This window comes from Acipenser ruthenus, chromosome 27, assembly GCF_902713425.1.
Source record: "Acipenser ruthenus chromosome 27, fAciRut3.2 maternal haplotype, whole genome shotgun sequence".
Lineage (NCBI taxonomy): Eukaryota > Metazoa > Chordata > Actinopteri > Acipenseriformes > Acipenseridae > Acipenser > Acipenser ruthenus.
In genome coordinates this window covers 1,021,856-1,041,199 of record NC_081215.1, presented here as the reverse complement: position 1 = coordinate 1,041,199, position 19,344 = coordinate 1,021,856, and the positions used below count along the sequence as shown (strand labels likewise).

The 19,344-nt window shown below is 40.3% G+C and overlaps 1 protein-coding gene across 4 annotated transcripts in view; it reads right to left on the bottom strand.

Moving 5' to 3' along the window:
• Nucleotides 1-7,987: 7,987 nt before the first annotated feature.
• The window catches only part of LOC117425310 (cytosolic acyl coenzyme A thioester hydrolase), a 58,452-nt gene continuing 47,095 nt past the window's right edge, over nucleotides 7,988-19,344 (bottom strand). For all 4 annotated transcript variants that reach the window (XM_059002217.1, XM_059002216.1, XM_059002219.1 and 1 more), the window contains one exon: nucleotides 7,988-8,422. In XM_059002217.1, coding sequence (XP_058858200.1) covers nucleotides 8,324-8,422 — 99 coding nt within the window. In that variant the 3' untranslated portion in view covers nucleotides 7,988-8,323. The remainder of the gene's footprint in view (nucleotides 8,423-19,344) is intronic.

Here is a 19,344-nt window from a genome sequence, read left to right as displayed (position 1 = left end):
TTAAACAACACAAGCTACCATAGCTTTGCAATGATTCTTTTACTTATATTGTTTTGGGTACAGAGGGGCTCTATTTTAATGATCAAAACGTTGGGGCTCCCAATACTGCCACCACAAAAAATAAGTAAGCTTGATTTTTTGAAAGACCTAGTTTCTGTATTATTATTTAATGTAGTTGAGTACATATAAATGTATGCAGAGTTACAGAGTGGTGGCATTTAGATCTGCCATGGTTTAGATCATTAAAATAGACCCCTTATGTTTTATGGTCAGTAAAGACATCCAGGATTAATGGAAACAGCACATCGAATATGTTAATTGTATTTAATTATCTCATCTTCTCATTTAAAAAAAGTAATGGATTTCGGGCTCCGTTTTCCATTTGTGTTCATTCTAAATGTCTATGAGGCGCTTTTGCGATGGATCCAAACACTTTTAGCTGTCTCTTTCGAAAGGGTCTCCTCTATTTTTAACTCAAATTTTAATTAATTCCCACAGATAGACTCGCCATCCTTTCCATGTCCATTTTCTTTTTTTAAAATTCCAATTATCAACCATTTTCCCTAGTAATATAAATTGCATATATCACCCCACACTTATGAAAAAGTAAAACTCAGCAATTATTAGTAACATTCTGAGCAGGGGTTCAAATGACTGTTTGAATGTTTCCATGCCACTTTTGGTTTCCAGTGTAACTTGTGACTGGTTTTGATGACAAACAGCTGTGATGCTTTTGTTCACAACACAGGTGTCCCCTTCATAATGCCCAACTCATTTCGATAATTTAAACATCACTGTAAAGGATACTGGTCCTAATTTGGATTCTGCAAGGTTAAGAGGTGTGTACCATGTATTCCTCGGAGGCTGCGAGCTACATGCTTAACATACTAATCAATGAGAAAATCAGGTCAGGATTGCTGTGCAGCGTGAAAGTGTGCCTCTTGCTACGTACACAACATTATTATCATCAGGGAGATGAACAGGAAAGATGTGAATGATGCTTTAGTCTCGCATCTGGGAAAACTGAGGTGTAAAATTAGGTTTTGAAAGATGCATATTTGCACAGTGATCGGTTAAAATAGCCTTTTACTGACTATTTTTTGATGTGTTAATATTTTCAGATATTTTCCAATATTTAGGGCAGCAGTGTGGAGTAGTGGTTAGGGCTCTGTACTCTTGCCCAAAAGGTTGTGGGTTCAATCCCCGGTGGGGACACTGCTGCTGTACCCTTGAGCAAGGTACTTTACCTAGATTGCTCCAGTAAAAACCCAACTGTATAAATGGGGAATTGTATGTAAAAATAATGTGATATCTTGTAACAATTGTAAGCCGACATGGATAAGGGCGTCAGCTAAGAAATAAATGATAATTAAGATGCAAAACTGAAACACCCATTAATGTCTTAAAATCGACAAAATATACACGGGCTGGACACATTTAAAACTGTGCACATCTGATGAGTTCAGGGTGCCCAGGACAGTGCCCATTGACAGTGTTATGGTGGGTGTCTGTACGACCATACATTACAATGGAAGATGTAACCAACAGATATGCACAGCACTTCAATTTGGTCAATAGAAGAGATTATAGTAGACTTGATGTTATAATATCTGGGGGCGTGTTATTTTAGAGGGCTTGAATAGGGATTCGCGTCGAGGTGAATGTATTATAATAGTTTTTCATACTATCAAAGTAGTTCTTCCAGCCTTGCATGCAGTGTGGCATGTAGCATTGTAACACCCTTTGCAGTCTCTCAATAGGAGTAAAGACTTGTATGCCTCAAGCTTACTGCGTAGGCAAAACACAAACCCAGTGGGGATAGAATGAATGCTGTTTGACTGTAATGGTATTTGAAAATCAATACTGCAGAGCAGCTTCACTGTCGTTAGGCCAATATTTAATACAGCATCGGCTTACTTGGTGAATGTTAAACGGCTCTGTTGTCTATCTTATCCTATTTATATCTCAGCCAAAATAACTCATCCTTCTAATGGTCATTTCAGTTTGAGTTTTTTTCTTCTTTGCATGTGTTTAAAGTTTACGTGAGGTACCGTTTTAGTGGGTGATGCTGGCAAAGAGAATACGCCAGCAGAGTTCAAATAAATAAATGCAACAGCTGCAAGCATTTCAAATAGGCGATGCAGACTGTTCAGGTTCGCTGCAAATACAACATTCAGACACCGGGGGGTGGTGTATGCTATGCAAAACTGATTTAAGCAAGTGATTAAGAATTTGATTTAAGCCATAATCTTCAGGGTTTTTTTTTTTAACATCCCCATTTATAAAATGTTCCCCAAAATATTTTGAATGGTTAATTATTTTTCCAATATGCATTTAAATCTCTGAAAAACATTTTATAATTGATTGCAGCCATTTTAAAATGTTTGTATTGAGAGAGCTGTGAGGAGTGCGCTGTGAACGCACAGCGTCCCTGGAAAAATACAATCACTCTGCAGTCCGATGAGCGAGGATTATCAGGGACAAAGCTCAGGGTTTTGCAAGCAATTCTATCTTGACGTGTGTGTGCAAACAAGGGCTCTGTATTTGTGCGTCTCACAAAACAAATTGCTATTGAATCAGTTAGTGGATACAGTTATTACTACTGTTGTTCTGCTTTAGAAATACTTATACAAAAATCAATGTTGTTAGCTGTTGAAGAACAGCATGGAGAATTTCATTTCGTTTTCTTTCATTTTTTTTTATTTCACAGTTGGGTTTGCACTGACAGATTGGATGATGATCTCTCCTTCGGGGTTTTTTTTTTTAAATGCTTTTTTCTCCCCTCTGTATCGACAGCAAAAGTCCATTTTGAAATGTGATCACCTTTGACGCTATGTTGCACTGCATCCGGACAATTAATCCAATAGACTTGAAGAGTGAGATGCACGTTTATCTGTTTAGGTCACACGTCAGAGGATCCACTTGCATAACGAAGCAATCAGACCTGTTTAAATCATTTCAATTTGAACTGATCTACCACAGTACTAACTTGCAATGTAAAAATGTTTCAATGAAATGTGCAGCTAACCCCCTTTCTTACCTCACTGTGTCCCATAATAAATTTGGAATATATTTAAATAATGTACCAAAAAGCTCTTCAGAGCAAACCGTTGTGTCTTTTCAATGGATCTAAACTGTGTCGCATCTAAATATTACAATCCTTTTAAAAAAAGTCTGCCTCTGCCATTTTCAAAAATTTTGCAAACACTTTCACTAAAGAGACTCACATGCACCGTTATATGTTTTTCTCAGCCAAGGTGCAGACAATGAAATCATCTCAGTGGTGGTATTACAGCAGCTGAATAGACCCTATCATGTTCTGTAATTATTAGGACAGAGCAGGGGCAGTACAAGCAGATCATTACAGCGACTGTTCTTTCAAGCACTTTTGTATTCTAGTTTAGTGTTCTGCCTGCGTCGTGTTGAAAGATTACAAGACGTCTCTCTCTAGTCTGCTGTAACCAGGGAGAATGCTGGGCTGCACTGTAGCTCAGACATTGTAGATAGCTCTTTGCCCTGAATAACTAAAGCCCCAAAAATGAGTGAGTCTACTTTTAACTGAGACTTTACAATGACCCCTTAAAGACGCTAGTGCCAGGTAAATGGAAAAAAAAACTGTCTTTGGCTGTCTTCTTCCTTATCATGCCATTTCACGTTTTTCTTTTTACCTTTTCGTATTATTATTTTGTCCTGAAGTATCAGAGAAAGAAAGGCCTTTTTTTTCAAAGAGGACTCGCTGACCTGGAAGAATCCCAGCCCACTCATTCCCAGGGCTAAAGGCAGCCTGTCTTTACTTTCTTAACACAAAGGAGGGACACTGCCGCGTTGGGAGATCCTGAGGATTCTGATTCTGCAGTGGAAGGACCGGGCCTGACTCACTCTATCTGTAAGAAAGTCCATTAGAATTACTATTCTCCTGTGAACCTCTCCATCTCTCCGCCACACATTTCATTCACACTGTGAGAGGAGAACATTTTGAAAAGCACACAGCGCTATCAAAGGACTCCCAAAAAAAAAAAGTGTAATTCAATTTCTTTCCCTGTTCTGGTCGGATGCATTGAACGACTGCAGAGATGCAAGATCAGATACCACACCATCAATTCATAAGGGATCTTTGTTCAGATGATGTCAGTAATGGCTGATCTGATTAATTAAAACAGGGCGCTTTGTTCGTTAAGGTTTTGCAAATCAAATGCGGTGCATTTAAGTCACAGACTGTAAACCATAGGTTCGTCCAATTTGAATGCTTTTAAATGACTGCAGCATTTGAAACCGCCTCCTTTTATATCGATTGATTAGGGTCCCAAAGGTTTTTATTCTTTTTGAAATTGTTTGTAATGCCCATGATGAGTTTATTCAGAACGTAAAGGTGAAGATGTCATGTTACTCAAAACAAGAGGAATCTCTTTTGGTCAAAGGCATCTCTAGTGGGTTTCTTACTTCCAGTGAGCCTCATCAGTCTTTTAAATGACTGCCTGCTTGACATAGAGGGACACACACAATCGATGTGACTCCCCTCCCGGGCAGCAATAAACAAACACTAAGAAAAAACAAACAAAGAGCCAGGTTGCATGTTTAATTAAACTAGGTGCCTTTATTTCCTCTTGTAATCATGAGACCTCTGTTCAATAAATCAGGTACCAAACCATGCAAAGAAAAAAACTAAAGAAAAAAACATTCTATTGTGCAAAAAAAAAAAAAAATAACCTTTATATTCCATACCAGTATCGTGTATTATAAATCCATCCAGTGGATTTTGGTCGAAACTGGGGTGCAGTATTGCATGATGTGATTGATCTGTTTAAAATCAATCAATGACCTTCATTAGTAGCAACATGGAAATACAATGCAATACAGTGAAAACAGGTTTTAAAGGTTGCAGTGCTGAGATCGGCTGCTGTTTCAACTCATTAAATCAGACCCCACTGTTTGGAAATGCTTGCTGTGTCCAGGTAGATTTGGAGTGCTGGAAGCAGAGACAATATGCTGGCAAGCCATCTCAGATCACAGCAACGGGGGCAAACAAAACATGAGACTGTTTACAGATGGGGAATTAAAATCATGGTCCAGCAGCAAAGGTTTGTCAGTGGAATTGTTTTTTATCCTGCAATACAGTCATTCTTGCCTCGTTTAAAATCTCCTAGTTTTGTGCTATACATACAGTAGTGTGCAAATTTATTACAACACCTCAAGATCTGTAATGTATATCCTTTATATACCTACCTGCATGAGAACGTCTGGGTGTGAGAATTTCTATTTTTCAGTCAGCAGTCAGTGATATAGAAACACGCTTGTGTGAAAATGTTACACCACTTTGCATTTTAATTGGGTGTCTTACACAGCGTCTAAAAAGTCTCATGCATTTTATCATGTGTGGCTCTGTGTTCCCTTTCTCTTACTATTTTAAATGAATTGCATGTGTGGCCTATTGAAGTCATCAATCAAATTAGACAAGCACTAATTTGCCTATTTTTGAACATTTTCCAAGATTTCCAGGTATGGTGGTTTGATTTGATACACACGATCAAAACAACAGACTCAAGGAGGTGTTTTACATTTGCATGCTACTGTCCATGCATAAATACAATTTTACAGACAGAAAGTAATATGAAGAAAATACTATTCAGCCTTTTTTTTTTTTAGCTGGAACCCCCCCCCCAGCATTAATGCAATGAACAGAGAATATGTTTAATTTGATAAGACATAATTGATGATGTGCCAGTTTGATTTTAATACACAGTGCTCCCCGGTTTTACTTCTTGTTGCATGGGTTTATAGAACCCCCAGACCTAATGGAATTCACAGGGAGATACAGACAGCAAGGCTGAAATATATTCCTTCCAGTGCAGCTACAGCTAGCGCTGAGATTTCTATGTCTGGCCCGATTCTGCATATTATTTAAAAGAAAAGCAATAGTATGCTTGCCATGAGCAATTCCATTCAAATCTCGTCCACACCAGTGCTGCTTTTATTTTCCTTCTTTCTTTTCTCTTTTTTTTTTTCATCTGCGGTAGCTCACTTTCTGCCAAATCATTTCTTTTGAAGTCCTACACCACCCACTCAGGGTAACAGCATGCTAGGGATGCGGCTGGTTGTACAGTGGTACCGTGAAGAGAATTGGCCGGCGCAGCTCTTACTGTATACAGCGAGCCTATTTTTAAACACGGCAGACTGTGAGCAGCTTCTGTTTAACTTAGTGTGGGGTCAAGCTAATTCAATGCAATTCAAGGTTCTGACATGGAATCCCAAGAGAAGTCTGATTTCTGCCAGCCAGCAGGTAATAGCTGTAGAATGTGTAATATAATATGTGCTCCCTATATATATGTATATATATATCATATTGTAATTGTAGCAGTGTTACATCTCCCTTGTTGAGTAGCTACAAGCTTCCTGGGAAATGATGATTCCTCAGGGTGATAATTGCAAGGAAAGTCTCTGAAAGAAACCTCTTCAAAGCAACTGTGCTGATTGGTAGGCAGGGTCGGTTTCACCACCATAACTCACATTCTCCTCCAGGCTCTCTGTCTCAGTTTGGTGAAGTGGATCTTTCAAATTTGAAAGGGAACTCATTGCAGATGCTTCATCTGGGTGCATCAGCCCTTAACCAAATGAAAGCACAGATCTCTACAACTTTCGAGGAGAAACAAAACCTGCTGTCTGCTCAGTCCCTAGACTCTCTTACGTTCTCTCTCTCTCTCTCTCTCTCTCTCTCTCTCTCTCTCTCTCTCTCTCTCTCTCTGTTTAACAAGAGAGCTACCCAGCGACTCCAACAAGTAGCCCCCCCCCCCCCCCCCCCCCCCGCAGGAAGCAGGAATTCAATGTACGGATTGTAAATACGTTTTTTGTTTCACGGTACAGACGCCTGGCTAAGCTGTTGGCATTTTATCTCGGGAGCCACTGTTTGTTATGATATATGCTACTGTTCTTGATTACACAGACTTGTTTCTGTGTTTCTGTCCTTGGATGGAGGAGGGCTGAGTGTTTTTAATTGATTTTTTAAATTTTATTTTGTTTGATGTCTGCGGGAACAGAAAATGGGGGGCATTCTGTCCCTGCCACCATTCAAACTGCACCTAAGGGGGTAACAAGGTGCTTTAGGGTAAAAGAAGAAAAATGATGTTTTCTACAGCAATCCCAGCTGCATTCCAATGCAAGCTGTTTCATGGATCCCTGTCCATGTCATAAAGATTGCAGGGCTATAAATTGGTAAACACAAACATCTTTATATCTCCCTTCCCCGGAGTCTTCCCAAGTTCTAGAGACAGCAGCCATTATTCATTCAAATTGATGCTCCAGTGCTCCAGGCAGAAGCCATGTCTCTCAATTTATTACGGATTTTACTTCTGTTATCAAGCCACTGTTCACTGGGAAAGAACTCAGAAGTGATTAACTGAGAGAGAGAGAGAGAGAGAGAGAGAGAGAGAGAGAGAGAGAGAGAGAGAGAGAGAGAGAGAGAGAGAGAGAGAGAGAGAGAGAGAGAGAGATCACCAGTCTTCACAAAAAGTTTTTTTTTGGAACAGAAATGCAACAGTGTGTTAATGATATCCAAACTCTAAAATGAACTATTGAGGTGTATTCAGAGGTTGGATATTTGAAAGCTTTCAAGCACAGAAAGAGGAGAGAGAGATATGGTCCTGGTTGAACCATGTCTGTTCCTCGGCGGTAAGATCTTTATCCAGACATTTAAATTATGTGCAATTGTACGCACAACCCTTACCAAATCGTCCGTGGCACAAGTGTACATGCCTTGAGGGAAATGGTAGCACCAGAGCAGCTACATTGGTACGTGACTGACCGGCTGCCATTGCTAGAATGGTATCACAATGGATACTTTTCATGTTGTGATATTACAAGGGTACAAACCAACAAGTAATTGTTTGCAGTACAGGTATTAATAATGGTATCTCCTGTTACTTGGCTGGTTACACTTACAGCACCACCTTCATTAATGAATCAGTAAACCAGACACAAAGGAGTCAATGCAGCCTTATGAAGGTGGTAGCATTTATGTTATTTTTCCATGTGGCACAACACATATAATTTAAATACTCTGCACATAGTGGTTCAAGCCTTTAAAAATAAAACATACTTTTAAGATGAAATAAGATAAAGCATTTAGTTTTGTTTCTGTTAAATACACATGTATATGCTTTGGTATACTGCACCGAGACACAATGCACACTTAATAATAAAACAATACTTTTTCAGGTAGAACTGACACGGTATTCTGGTTGCTTGTGATATACGGTTTCTCTTCAGTGCTGTTTTTCTTCTGGAAGGGTTATATGCTGTATGTCTTGATTTGTCCCCGCCGGGTGAAAGCTCACTGCTGGCGTTCCTGCTCCGCCTGTCTCTTGGCCTTCGTTTGCAGGTATCGGACTTTGCCTTCTTCGAAACGCTTCTTCTCTTCTTGGGTTTCGAGCTGTGAAACAGAAAAAGACGACAATCCATTAAAAAAAAAAAAAAAATAATACATAAAACATTAGGAGCGTGGAAATGAAGTCGCTGTGGGATGCTGCAGTGTAAGAAAGGAAAAAGGGTATCACTTTACATTGTAGTTACTCAGTAAATACAGGCGTACTTACACATAATTACAATGTTATCGTGCATTGTTACAATGTACTTCATGTGCAAATCTTTTTGCACTTTTGTAGGTACACAATTGTATCAGAAAAGGGTTCGGTTTAGGGATAGGGTTAGGTTTAGGGATAGGGATAGGGTTATATCGTCCAAACATATTTACACATAAAGTATATTGTAATGACGCATAATAACATTGTAATCATGCGGACGTGCACATGTATTCACTAAGTAACTACCATGTAAATACACAGTAATTAGAGACACTCAATGTAAAGTGTAACCAAAACAAACAAAAACATTCAGCGGTGTAGTGAAACCTGGAAGGTGGGCACCGGAATAACTAATGTTGATCTGAAAACAGGTGAACCTAAAATAGCTTCTGAGAAAAGCTCCCTGACAGCACTATGAACAGAGATCTGTGTGTGTGTGTGTGTGTGTGTGCTGTGAATGGGATTTTAAATGCAGACTCGTACAGGTTATTGAGTCTGCTTCCACTCAGAGATCTGCCAATAGCAGCAGGTGCCGGCTGTCAACACTCCCAGTGATGGGAAACTAGTGCCGCGGGTTTGCTGTTAATTAAGCCCAGTGACGTCTCTTGATAAACTGCAATTACACACAATGTAAAACAGCGACGCTGAAATCAGCCGGAAACATGGGTGTCTAAAATGAAGATAAGGAAGCAGTTGCGAGCATAAGGAATACAATAATCTTGTGTAAACTTGCATTTTGCATTACGCATCGTTAAAGAGTGGGTAACACTGTGAATGTGGTCAATGAGCCGCAGAGAATGCACAGGAAAAAGCATCGGGAACTGGAACGAACGACTGCAGATACACTGTGGGAAACTTGTAAAACGGTTGGCTCTTGAGTTGCCAGTTGAGCGTGGCATGGGAGCTTTGATCTGTGGTTTGTGGGTAATTCCATCTCCAGTGCGAATTTTTGCCCTGCCACATGTATCAGCCTTGTTGAGACGCATGTAGGGAGCGGTTGTGTTTCTTCCAACAATGTTTTTTTCCAACCGAGTGCTGTATGTATCCCAGTTTGTTTTGCCTGGACGTCTGCCAACCCCCAAACCTCAAGTTCAACATAAACTCAAAATTCCACGGTATTCATCTGCTTCTCTGGCACCCTGCCCTTCTTATTTAAAGAACGATGTCTTGGTAATCTCGGAAATGTTCTGGGTCAAAAGGACAACTCTGTTTTCTCTTGGCTAAAGAGGCTGTCCTTCGACTAACAGCCTTCAGTTTAGGACTCTTCCAGTATGTTATATTTGCAGAAACTGTTATGAGTTTGACTGAAAGGAGGGAATTCACAAAGCCTTTTACTCCAAAACCTCATTACCACCATTTTTAAGAAAAAAGATGCTACACTGGAGTGAATTTCCCCCGACTGTGTCTGGAGTTATTACAGGTACTGCAGGGCTGCATACAGGAGGAAGCACCACCTTCTTCAATCCAATCACCCAAGACCGATTTAGGAAACCATTCCCCACACAGAGGGAATTACCAGACTCAGGATTTGCTTTGGATTTTGCTAAATCTACATATTGGAATTAGCAGAATGCACTTTGTTTTTTTTGTTTTTTCGTACTTGCTGGGGAAAAATCGGTTTCTTGAAAGAGCGTCCTATTATTTTCTCTTGTTCCCCGAGCTGGTCCTTGGGGATATTACTTCTCGCTTGTGGTGATGAGGTCACCAGAGATTATTAAGTGTTTTTTTTTTCTTGTCATCGACATAAAATTGAGATTGAGGTCTAAAAAGAATCCTAGCACTGTCATAATGAATGCTAGAGAGACAACGGTTCCCAACGGTTCAGTATGTTTAAGATACCTTTTATCAACGGAAAGTGTGTTTGAAAACATACAGTGGAGGTACTTACAGGCTTTTGATGCCATGGCAACTACATTCATTTATTCCTATTTAAATCTCTCTTACTCTCTCTCTCTCTCATATATATATATATATATATATATATATATATATATATACACACATACAGTCTTCATTAAAAGAAGTCAAGAAGCAAGAAAACTAGGGGCACCCTGTCATCACCAACCCACCCTAGACATCTCCACCTGGGGTGTCAGTCCCATCATCTTCCCACACACCCCCCTCCGCACACTGCCATTATCTCATTACCAGTGCAAAGCTAATGCAGCATAGCAAGGAAATCGGAAAGGAAGGAGATTTCTTTGTGTTGCTTTAACTTAAAGCCTTTGAAACTTGGGTTTCTGCAGCCCACTCAGAGGTGAGTAAGGCTCCTTAGTCATCATCGCCAGCCCTGGTTTCACTTCATTAGGATTCTGAGAGTCTGCGTGTGTGGGCTTTCCAATAAATTTCTTTCAACTACCCCGCTCCCTCCCGCCTTCTCCACTGCACAACATTTCGACTTTGTGCTTGATTGTTTGACAACGTTCTTGGTTCGTTCTGCGCTCATCCACGATCACAGGGCTCTCTTTTCTGCGTGAGGTAACCACAGTCAGAACTGAACGACTTGGTCGCCCGGAGTTATATCAAAGTTTGCAACTGTTATCTGCAGCTTCGCTACGAATCCCGTGATCCAAACGGTTTACCTGGTTTTACACTGCAATAAAGAGATCTTTCCTCCAGGCTGCGAGAGAGTGGATCGCTGGGTAACTTCTTGCTGCACACCCTTTCCCCTGGGGGTACCAGTACCCCAAAACACCAATAGGTAATCAGAGCACTAAACCGCCCCTAACATGAGAAAGCACACTGTATTCAATCATAGTGATTATGGGTTATCATGTGGCAAATAGCTGTCAATCCTGGGGTACTTTAATCAAGTTTATGAGAACTCAGTTTTGAGATGGAGAAGTGCGCTGGCCAATGATAAGCTGTGCATTGTCACTGCTAGCTCTGCATTTGACCTTGAAATAACTCCATCCCCAGGTCTCCATCACTGTGGCAAGTACAAAACACTGCGCAGAGTTAAAGTGAGGGGAGAGAGAGAGAGAGAAAAAAAAGAGCAGAATAATCTCTGTGTTGAATAAATTGAATTACGCTCGAGGGAATGAAGCACTACAGTGAGAGAGAAGAAGTGGTATGAACCCAAACTGATTAGGAATTATATTAAATAAATCATGTCGGGAAGATTCAGCAAACGTGTAACGGAAAGGAAGTGAGGGGCGAGGGGTGGGGGTGCCCTCCCAAACTGAAACACAACCTTAACCCGAACCAGGACATTCTAACACTGAACCCCTGAAGCTGGGGGTTAAATACATAAAGAGAGTCATGTGTGATACTGATGGGGTTCTGTACGTGCCTGTTATGTTGATTTACTAAGTCTTACTGCAAGGTATCTGGAGCTGACTGGTACTCATTAAAACGGTTGACTGAAACTATTACAGTATGCCAAGAATGTGGCTACAGAGGTCATATTGGGTTAGGGTTCAGAAGCAGTGACTTCTTAAAAATACATTTGTAAAGACTTGCATTTAGTTGTATTTGCACACCTTCCAGGGTTTACCTTTATGCATGAGTAAAACATGTTATTTTATTTTTTCATCTAATGAGGTGTTCTGCACTGTGCAAATGCATTACAACACCTCAAGATGTGTCACTGATATCCTTTATATACCTACCTGCATGAAAACCTCAGGGTGTGAGAATTTCAATTTGCCGTCAGCAAATCAGTGACATGGAAACAATAGGCACTCACGTGTGAAAATGTTAAGACCATTTTGTGCTTTAATTAGGCATCTTAAACAACTTCTAAAAAGTCTCATGCGTGTTCCCATTTGTGGCTTCTATTTTAAATGAATTGCACGTGTCAATAAATTAGACAATCACTCATTTTCAGTTACAGTGGTTTGATGTCATATGCACCACAAATATAAACTACACAAGCAATGGGGTGTTCTAAAAAATGTGCGCATTAGTGCAGACTGAACCCCCCCAGGCACATTGGCAGGGCAGTATGTGTGTGAAGAGGGGACAACAGGAGGCTGTCACTGTCTGTGCCATATGGATAATTGAGTGCAGTATAAACCTGGGCCGTTTCTCTGAGCATCTCCTCTCTGCAAAATCTGGCATGGCTCCCGGCTGGCACAAGTGCAGCACACACAACATAGAGGCACACACCCTACACCTTCCTCGCGCGGCTGACCCTCTTCTACCTCAGGGTGGAGCTGGCTCGCTGGGACATCTTCGGCATTTCCTTGGAGAAATGGGGTTGTTGTTCCTTTTAATAATGTTACGCTCTGACAGAAATACGCTGTCTCGCCTCCTCTTTAATTAATGAACTTCAGCGGTTCTGACAGCATCCCGCGGAGGACATAATAATTCCTTAACGAGAGCCTTCGGGTGTACGGACTTCTTAATTATAGCAAGCATGCAGGGAACCTTGCTCCCGTTCGTAACAGGAATCAAGAGGAGTCTTCGGGCAGCAAAGAGGGCAATTAAAACACATGTCGATTTTGTTAATTAACACAATGCCCAATCAGAGGAACACACGGTGCACAACATGGTGGCCAGTTCTGTTAATATGCAACCCTTTCTGCCAACACAAATCCTCTTGCGCTTGAAAGCAATGGAACAATGGGCAGGCCAACGGACATCAGCACGACTGGAACCCTCATAGTAGCAAAATTCCAGGTCATTTCAGCACATCCACAGTTCCGTGGAGTGTTCTAGTCAGCACTGCGCAGTAAATCCATATAATCAAAAAAAAAAACAAGCAGCAAACAAGCCAATGCTTTGTGCTTTCAAGACAACAACAACAACAAGAATATCGATTTCATTTTCAAAATGCACTCAGCACAGCAAATAAGGCCGGGGTGGTGGTATACAGTATTGCTGAGCAAATAAGAGATTACGATAAATGGATGGCTCAAAGCTGTTTTATTTTTTTTTTTAATAGCAAGATGTGGGTACATTGCTCTGCTAATCGCATTTTATGTGTGAATTACAAGCCAATACTGAGCCTGTTCCTAAAAAACAAACCAAAAAAAACAAAGTTTCTTTACAGTAATTAATGTGGTTTATAATAATGATACAAAAAAAAATATCTACATCTTCAGTCTTCTGTGTATTGTACATAAGAATTATTTTCAGATTATTCTCATCTTTCCTAGATTCTATTTTAGGGGTCTCTGAGACGGTAATGGATGAAAACTGATAACTGAACAGAAATCAGATATGGGAGGGGGGGCCCAATCCTAAAACATTTTTTTTTTTCCCAAATGGATCGTAAGGGGATCACTTTTTGCCATCTCAGCAGATCTGCTGAAACTATCAGAAACCCAATCCTGGCCTTGTTACAGTATATTAAAAAGAACTGTGGTCTTCAAAGCTCTTTGATCATGAGTACGGTCGAGTGCACAATCATTTGTCTCACTTAACATTTAACTAACTACGTAAAAGAAATGATATTATCAAACAGACCACAAGCAGAGTGAGAGGGCAGAGTAATAGATTGCAATGGCTTTAGCTCCAGATTAGGTCAGGTCATGGGCACAGCATTCTGGTCTCCGGGGCACAAACCTGGCCACAGTATTTGAACATTTTCGACAGGGGTTCTATGCAGTCTGCATTGTTATAATGAAAAACTATAAAGCAAAGTCGTCTTGGTGCACCACAGGGAACTGATTTTGATGGACTCTCCTGTCCTTTAGTACAGTGAGTTATTGCAAACAAATCCCTGATATTCCCCAATGCATTCATTCGGACTTGACTGCAAGAGAAAACAAAAACAAGCCAGCAATCCTCGTTCTCTCTCTGCCTCTCTCATCACCTCTCACTACCACTAAAGCAATCAATTCAACAACCTGGTATTTAAAGTCTTTTAATTAGCCTTTGGCACTAAACTCATCAAAGCTATCATTTCTACATTACCGCAAAGGCATTTTTTAAATCTGTCACAGCTGGAAGTCCTACACCTGACACACAGAGAATAAGAGTGTATTTTCCCCATTGTCATTAGAGGGACAGGGTGGAGCAGTGCAATGTCACCGATAGGACTGCAGTGATAATAAAGAAATGCCGGGTGTCAAGGAAGAAAAATAAAATACAATGAAAACGCCATGTGACAGAGAGATTGGGCATATTGAAAAAAACAAAAAAAAAATATGTTAATCAAGGATGCTTCACATAACCGCCTGAGGACCTCCAAAGGGTAGATTTTTCGAGGGAAGTGCTCTTATTGCATTATTCGGTTCTTTTGTATTTTGATCACAGGACAGGTTTAAAGGGCTTGCAGTAATAAGACAGTCACCCACGGAATGAGATTACTCGCTTATCTCAGTTTGCTACTGAATATGCAGTCCTTTTATACATTGTAGTGCGTCAACGTCTGGAGTTCAAACAGTTTGCTAAACCTCATTCCTATTAAAGTCTTTTCATTGTAGCAGATGAAAGCGTAAGAGTGCAGAACTTCAGGGTCCTGGGCTTTCCGATATGACGGCTGGAAATTGTTCCCCCTTTAGGGTGGTGTTGTTTGCCTTAGACATAACCATTTTATTGAAACGTTTTTGGTATATAATCATTAAAACTTAAATGAGCCAGAATGTGATTTACAGATTTTTAACAACCAAGAGATTATAATAAACTAACAGATACAAAAAATAAACGTATCCTTTAATGAGTTGCCCACATTGAGCTGTAGACCTGGCCTGTTGGGTAAAGTTTTTCGTGCCAGCAATGCCACTAATGATCCTTCCACCCACACATTAATGGGAGGTGGGTGTAAGAAACCATGCCTAATTAACGAGGAGCGCTGGAGGAACCTGTGGATTCACCTCGTGTTGGAACAGGACAAGGCTCTTCTGAATACCTGTGCTGGGGAGATTATTACTGCTCACATGTTCTGGTGGCTTGGGTCAGGCGGTGTGATTGTTAGCCTCGGCAGAACAGCACTGAAGGCTGGTTCATACTCACTGGGGTCTATCTGAATGATTTCACACAGCCTACAGGATAAGCCATCATCAGGTTTTGTAAAATTGTGAATAAAGTGAATGGAAGTCATGCGTAGATCGTGCATTATTGAGGTAGTGTGGATAGAGTATATTCTTTAAACTCCGGCTGCAAAGTGGGCATCATTCCACCATATTTTAAAAAACTTTAGTGAAGTTATTAATATGAGAAGAAAACTGCACAGCAGAATAACTGTAGAGTTAAAGTACACCGAGCTCTCAAACTAATTCCTGTAAATCTCACCCCTATCCATAACTATACAAATGAACTTTCCAAAAGCACTCCTTCCAGATATTTCAACACTGCAAGAAAAAAAAGAAGATGATGAAATCCTGATGAAGTGGCTGGCAACCCAAAACTCATTTCATTCGGTGCAACTTAAAAGCAAATAAAAGGGCTGAGGGATCAGAGGGAATGAGTGCTGGCACTGAGGACAAAGCTTGTTTGAAGGTCGTTATCTACTTCATAATAATACCAGTAATAAGCCAGGATAAGCAGTGGACAGGACGGCAGAGGACTCCAGACAGCGCCTCTGTGCAGTTGTGTCTGCAAGGCTTGCTCCAGGCAGAGTAATGATAATGATGCGCTAGGAAAGCCTCTGATTATGATGGATGCACCCAAAGTAGTCTGTGAGAAGAAACAGATAAAACTATGAGAACAAAGATTAATGGCAGAGATGCTGCCTTACAAAATGACCTGTTCTGAATTGAAATATGAGAGCGAGCGCACACCCACACACACACGCGGGCTAAATCTAAAGGGAAAAGACTGATCCCACTTATAATCAAGAATGTTTTGTTTTTTAAATGCAGTTTTTTTACCCCACTCCTAAACCAGTTAAATAGCAGTTTGGTTAATTCCTGGTTTCACTGGTATCCTAATTAGCCTTGCCTTTCAAAGGTCATAAAGCTCTCAGAAGCTTGAAATTATATCTAAACATCTAGCACAATTGCCAAGTGCAAGAATCAAAGGCAAACACTAACACCTGAAAAGGTATTTAAGCCACATCGTTCCTCTGTACACAGTCAATTTTAGTTAAATAACAGTATGAAAGCGATATTATGGTAAACTGAAGTCTATTAGCACATGGTTATACACTGTTTATTTGTAAGTTTCATGGCGTTAGCAGTCTTAGTAATTATCTGATGGAAGTGCTTAAGAAGTGAAACCTTGACAGATAATCAGGAACTGCAGCACCCTAATGGTTACAGTCACGTTACTGGTTTCCAGTGGGACAGAGAGAAGAACAGCATTTAGTTCTTCTCTTTGGCTGACCTGTTCATAATGAGGCTTGCAGTGAGGGTTGATGAGATCGGGGGAGGTCGCAATGGTCAATGCTGCGCTTCGAGTCTGAAGATACATGGGCCTCTTCGCTTATGTTTCGAGTCCAACTGTTTCTCAGTAATGCGTTTCTACACGGGGTAGGGGAACCAGTCTCTCCCCAGTATGTGTTTCGTTTTATTTTCCTTTGACAAAACTGATGCAAAATGGAGTGCGAGGCTAGAATGCATGGGTTTGTTAGCATTAAACCAATGCACACTGCTATACTCAACCATCACAGACAATGCCTGATGTGTGTGAGCGCGTGCTTGTGTATCTAAATGTTCATCAAACCCCTTACTAATCCAAGGTCATTCCCTAGTGCTGAAAAAAGTATTTTAAAAAAATCCAGCGGTGACGTTATCCTCCATGGGGTCTATGTTAATCAAATCAGCCCCCGAGTTTCTTATAGCTTGCAATTGCATCCAACTTTCGGTCTTTAACAGTTTGTAATCACAAACCTGCCAAGCCTTTGTTTCAGAGTAACTCATTTTCCACTGATCAAAACATCTGCCTGCTCTGAGAAGTGAGCGCTCCTGTAAACAGCAAGGCCATTTTTTTCTGTGTTTCAATGGGGTTCAGCGGTTCTGAAAAATTAGAAAACAATTCGAAATGACAGGACATCTGGAAAGCCGGAGCTGGGAACAGAGATGAGAGTCCTGAGAGCTCTTATTCTGGACCTGAAATTGGTTCAAATGCACGATATTACCGGCTGGGAGATAGAAAGAGCCAGTAATCGAATGATAGGATAAAACTAATTTCAATTCCTGCATGCAGAGCCCTGCACAACATCTTTAGAAATGCCTCAACCTCTCTCCCCAACTGCGCCACTAGCAGCCTCTTTATTAGAATTAATTTACGATTACTTAAAGATTACAAGTCTAATATCAATGCCCTACGAGTGCTGAATTTACTGCCAGTCTGTCGTAAAAATGAACTATTTGAAGAATAGTATTTAAGTTGTTTCAAGAGTGTTGTGATTCTGTTTTTTAGAACATTCTGTATTTGAGTGAAACAATTAAAAGTGGACGAGGGAGGTAATATATATGTGTGTGTGTGTGTGTGTGTGTGTGTGTGTATACTGAACCTGGAAGACAATGCATCCTTTTAGAATTGGAACTCCACCTCAGAACTGTCTGTCAGTGTTCTTAGAACACAGAAACGTTGCATGTATTATTAAAATACTGGGTTTTCAGCTGATCAATGACTTTTGTTCTTCATTAAGTATTTCTAGTGATTGATGAGTATCCTGTTGGATCCTGATTCTCCTTGAGCTGTTTACTGTTTTTGAATAATTATATATATATATATATATATATATATATATATATATATATATTATATATATATATATATACATACACACACACACACACACATACACACAATTCTCAAACTAATAACCTAAGAATAATTGCAAGCTCTGAAATTAAATATCTGAGATGTTTATTTCTGGTTTGGTATCTTTATCGGGTGAAATTATCCTTTCTGAAAAAAAATTAAAATCTATCTAATAAGAATTTGGAATAACAACCCCAGAGAATCTAGCCCTTAATCTTTCAACACAACATTAAACCTAGAGCTTATCATACTGGTATGAATACCTGCAGTGCCAATCTCTGTGTGTGGGAGTCTGCTGGAATGCCAGAGCACTTACAGCCAAACCAGGTGCCGCTGAGCTGGGGAAAAGGTCGCCAGGCTGGCATGAGGTGGCACTGGAAGTGATAAGTGGGGTGGCAGACAGTACCAGCGCTGCCCGGAGATCCAGCGGTGCCAGCAGTTTAACACAAGACTGCCATCTGGCTGGTTATCTGGCAGCCCTTGAAATTGTATGAAACCAAGCGAGATCACAGAACAATCTGATACAATCAGAACTTACCTCTCTCGGTATCCAAGATACTCGCATGTTGCCAGTTTTAAGAGCTGGATTAAAGACTGATCTAAAAGCGATGACCCATCTACAATATGATCTTCTTAACAATTCAACTAACATGCGCGAGAACAATTCAGAAAAGATATCCTATATATGGTTATCAAGCAGCAACAGACAGCTACACAAACACAGGCTCATTTTCATTTGCTTCATTGCTTGGGTCCCTGCATGTAGAATTGCACTGTGTTCAATTTCCTATCCGTGGTACACTTTATAAGGGATATTTGCTTTTCTTTTCAAAAGTCTTGGCAGGGCAACGTCATTCTAATAATTAAAATAATAATAATAATTTAAAAAGAAAACAAAAAGGAGATGTTTAAAAATAGAACAAGCTTTTTTAATATAAAAATAACCTCAGAGTTTACACAGGATTCTCTTTCAAACCCTTTTTCAAATGCTTTTTTAGCAGACGACAGGCGATAGTGTGCATCCCTCGAGTCTGCAATTCAGTGAATCTATAAAAAGCAAATCTGAGCAATCTAGGATCATGTTGCACAACCCGGGGCCTCCAGTTCCAACACAAACATTGTTCCTATTTGGGGACCGGAGCTCTATAAATAACCAGCTCTTATCAAGGGG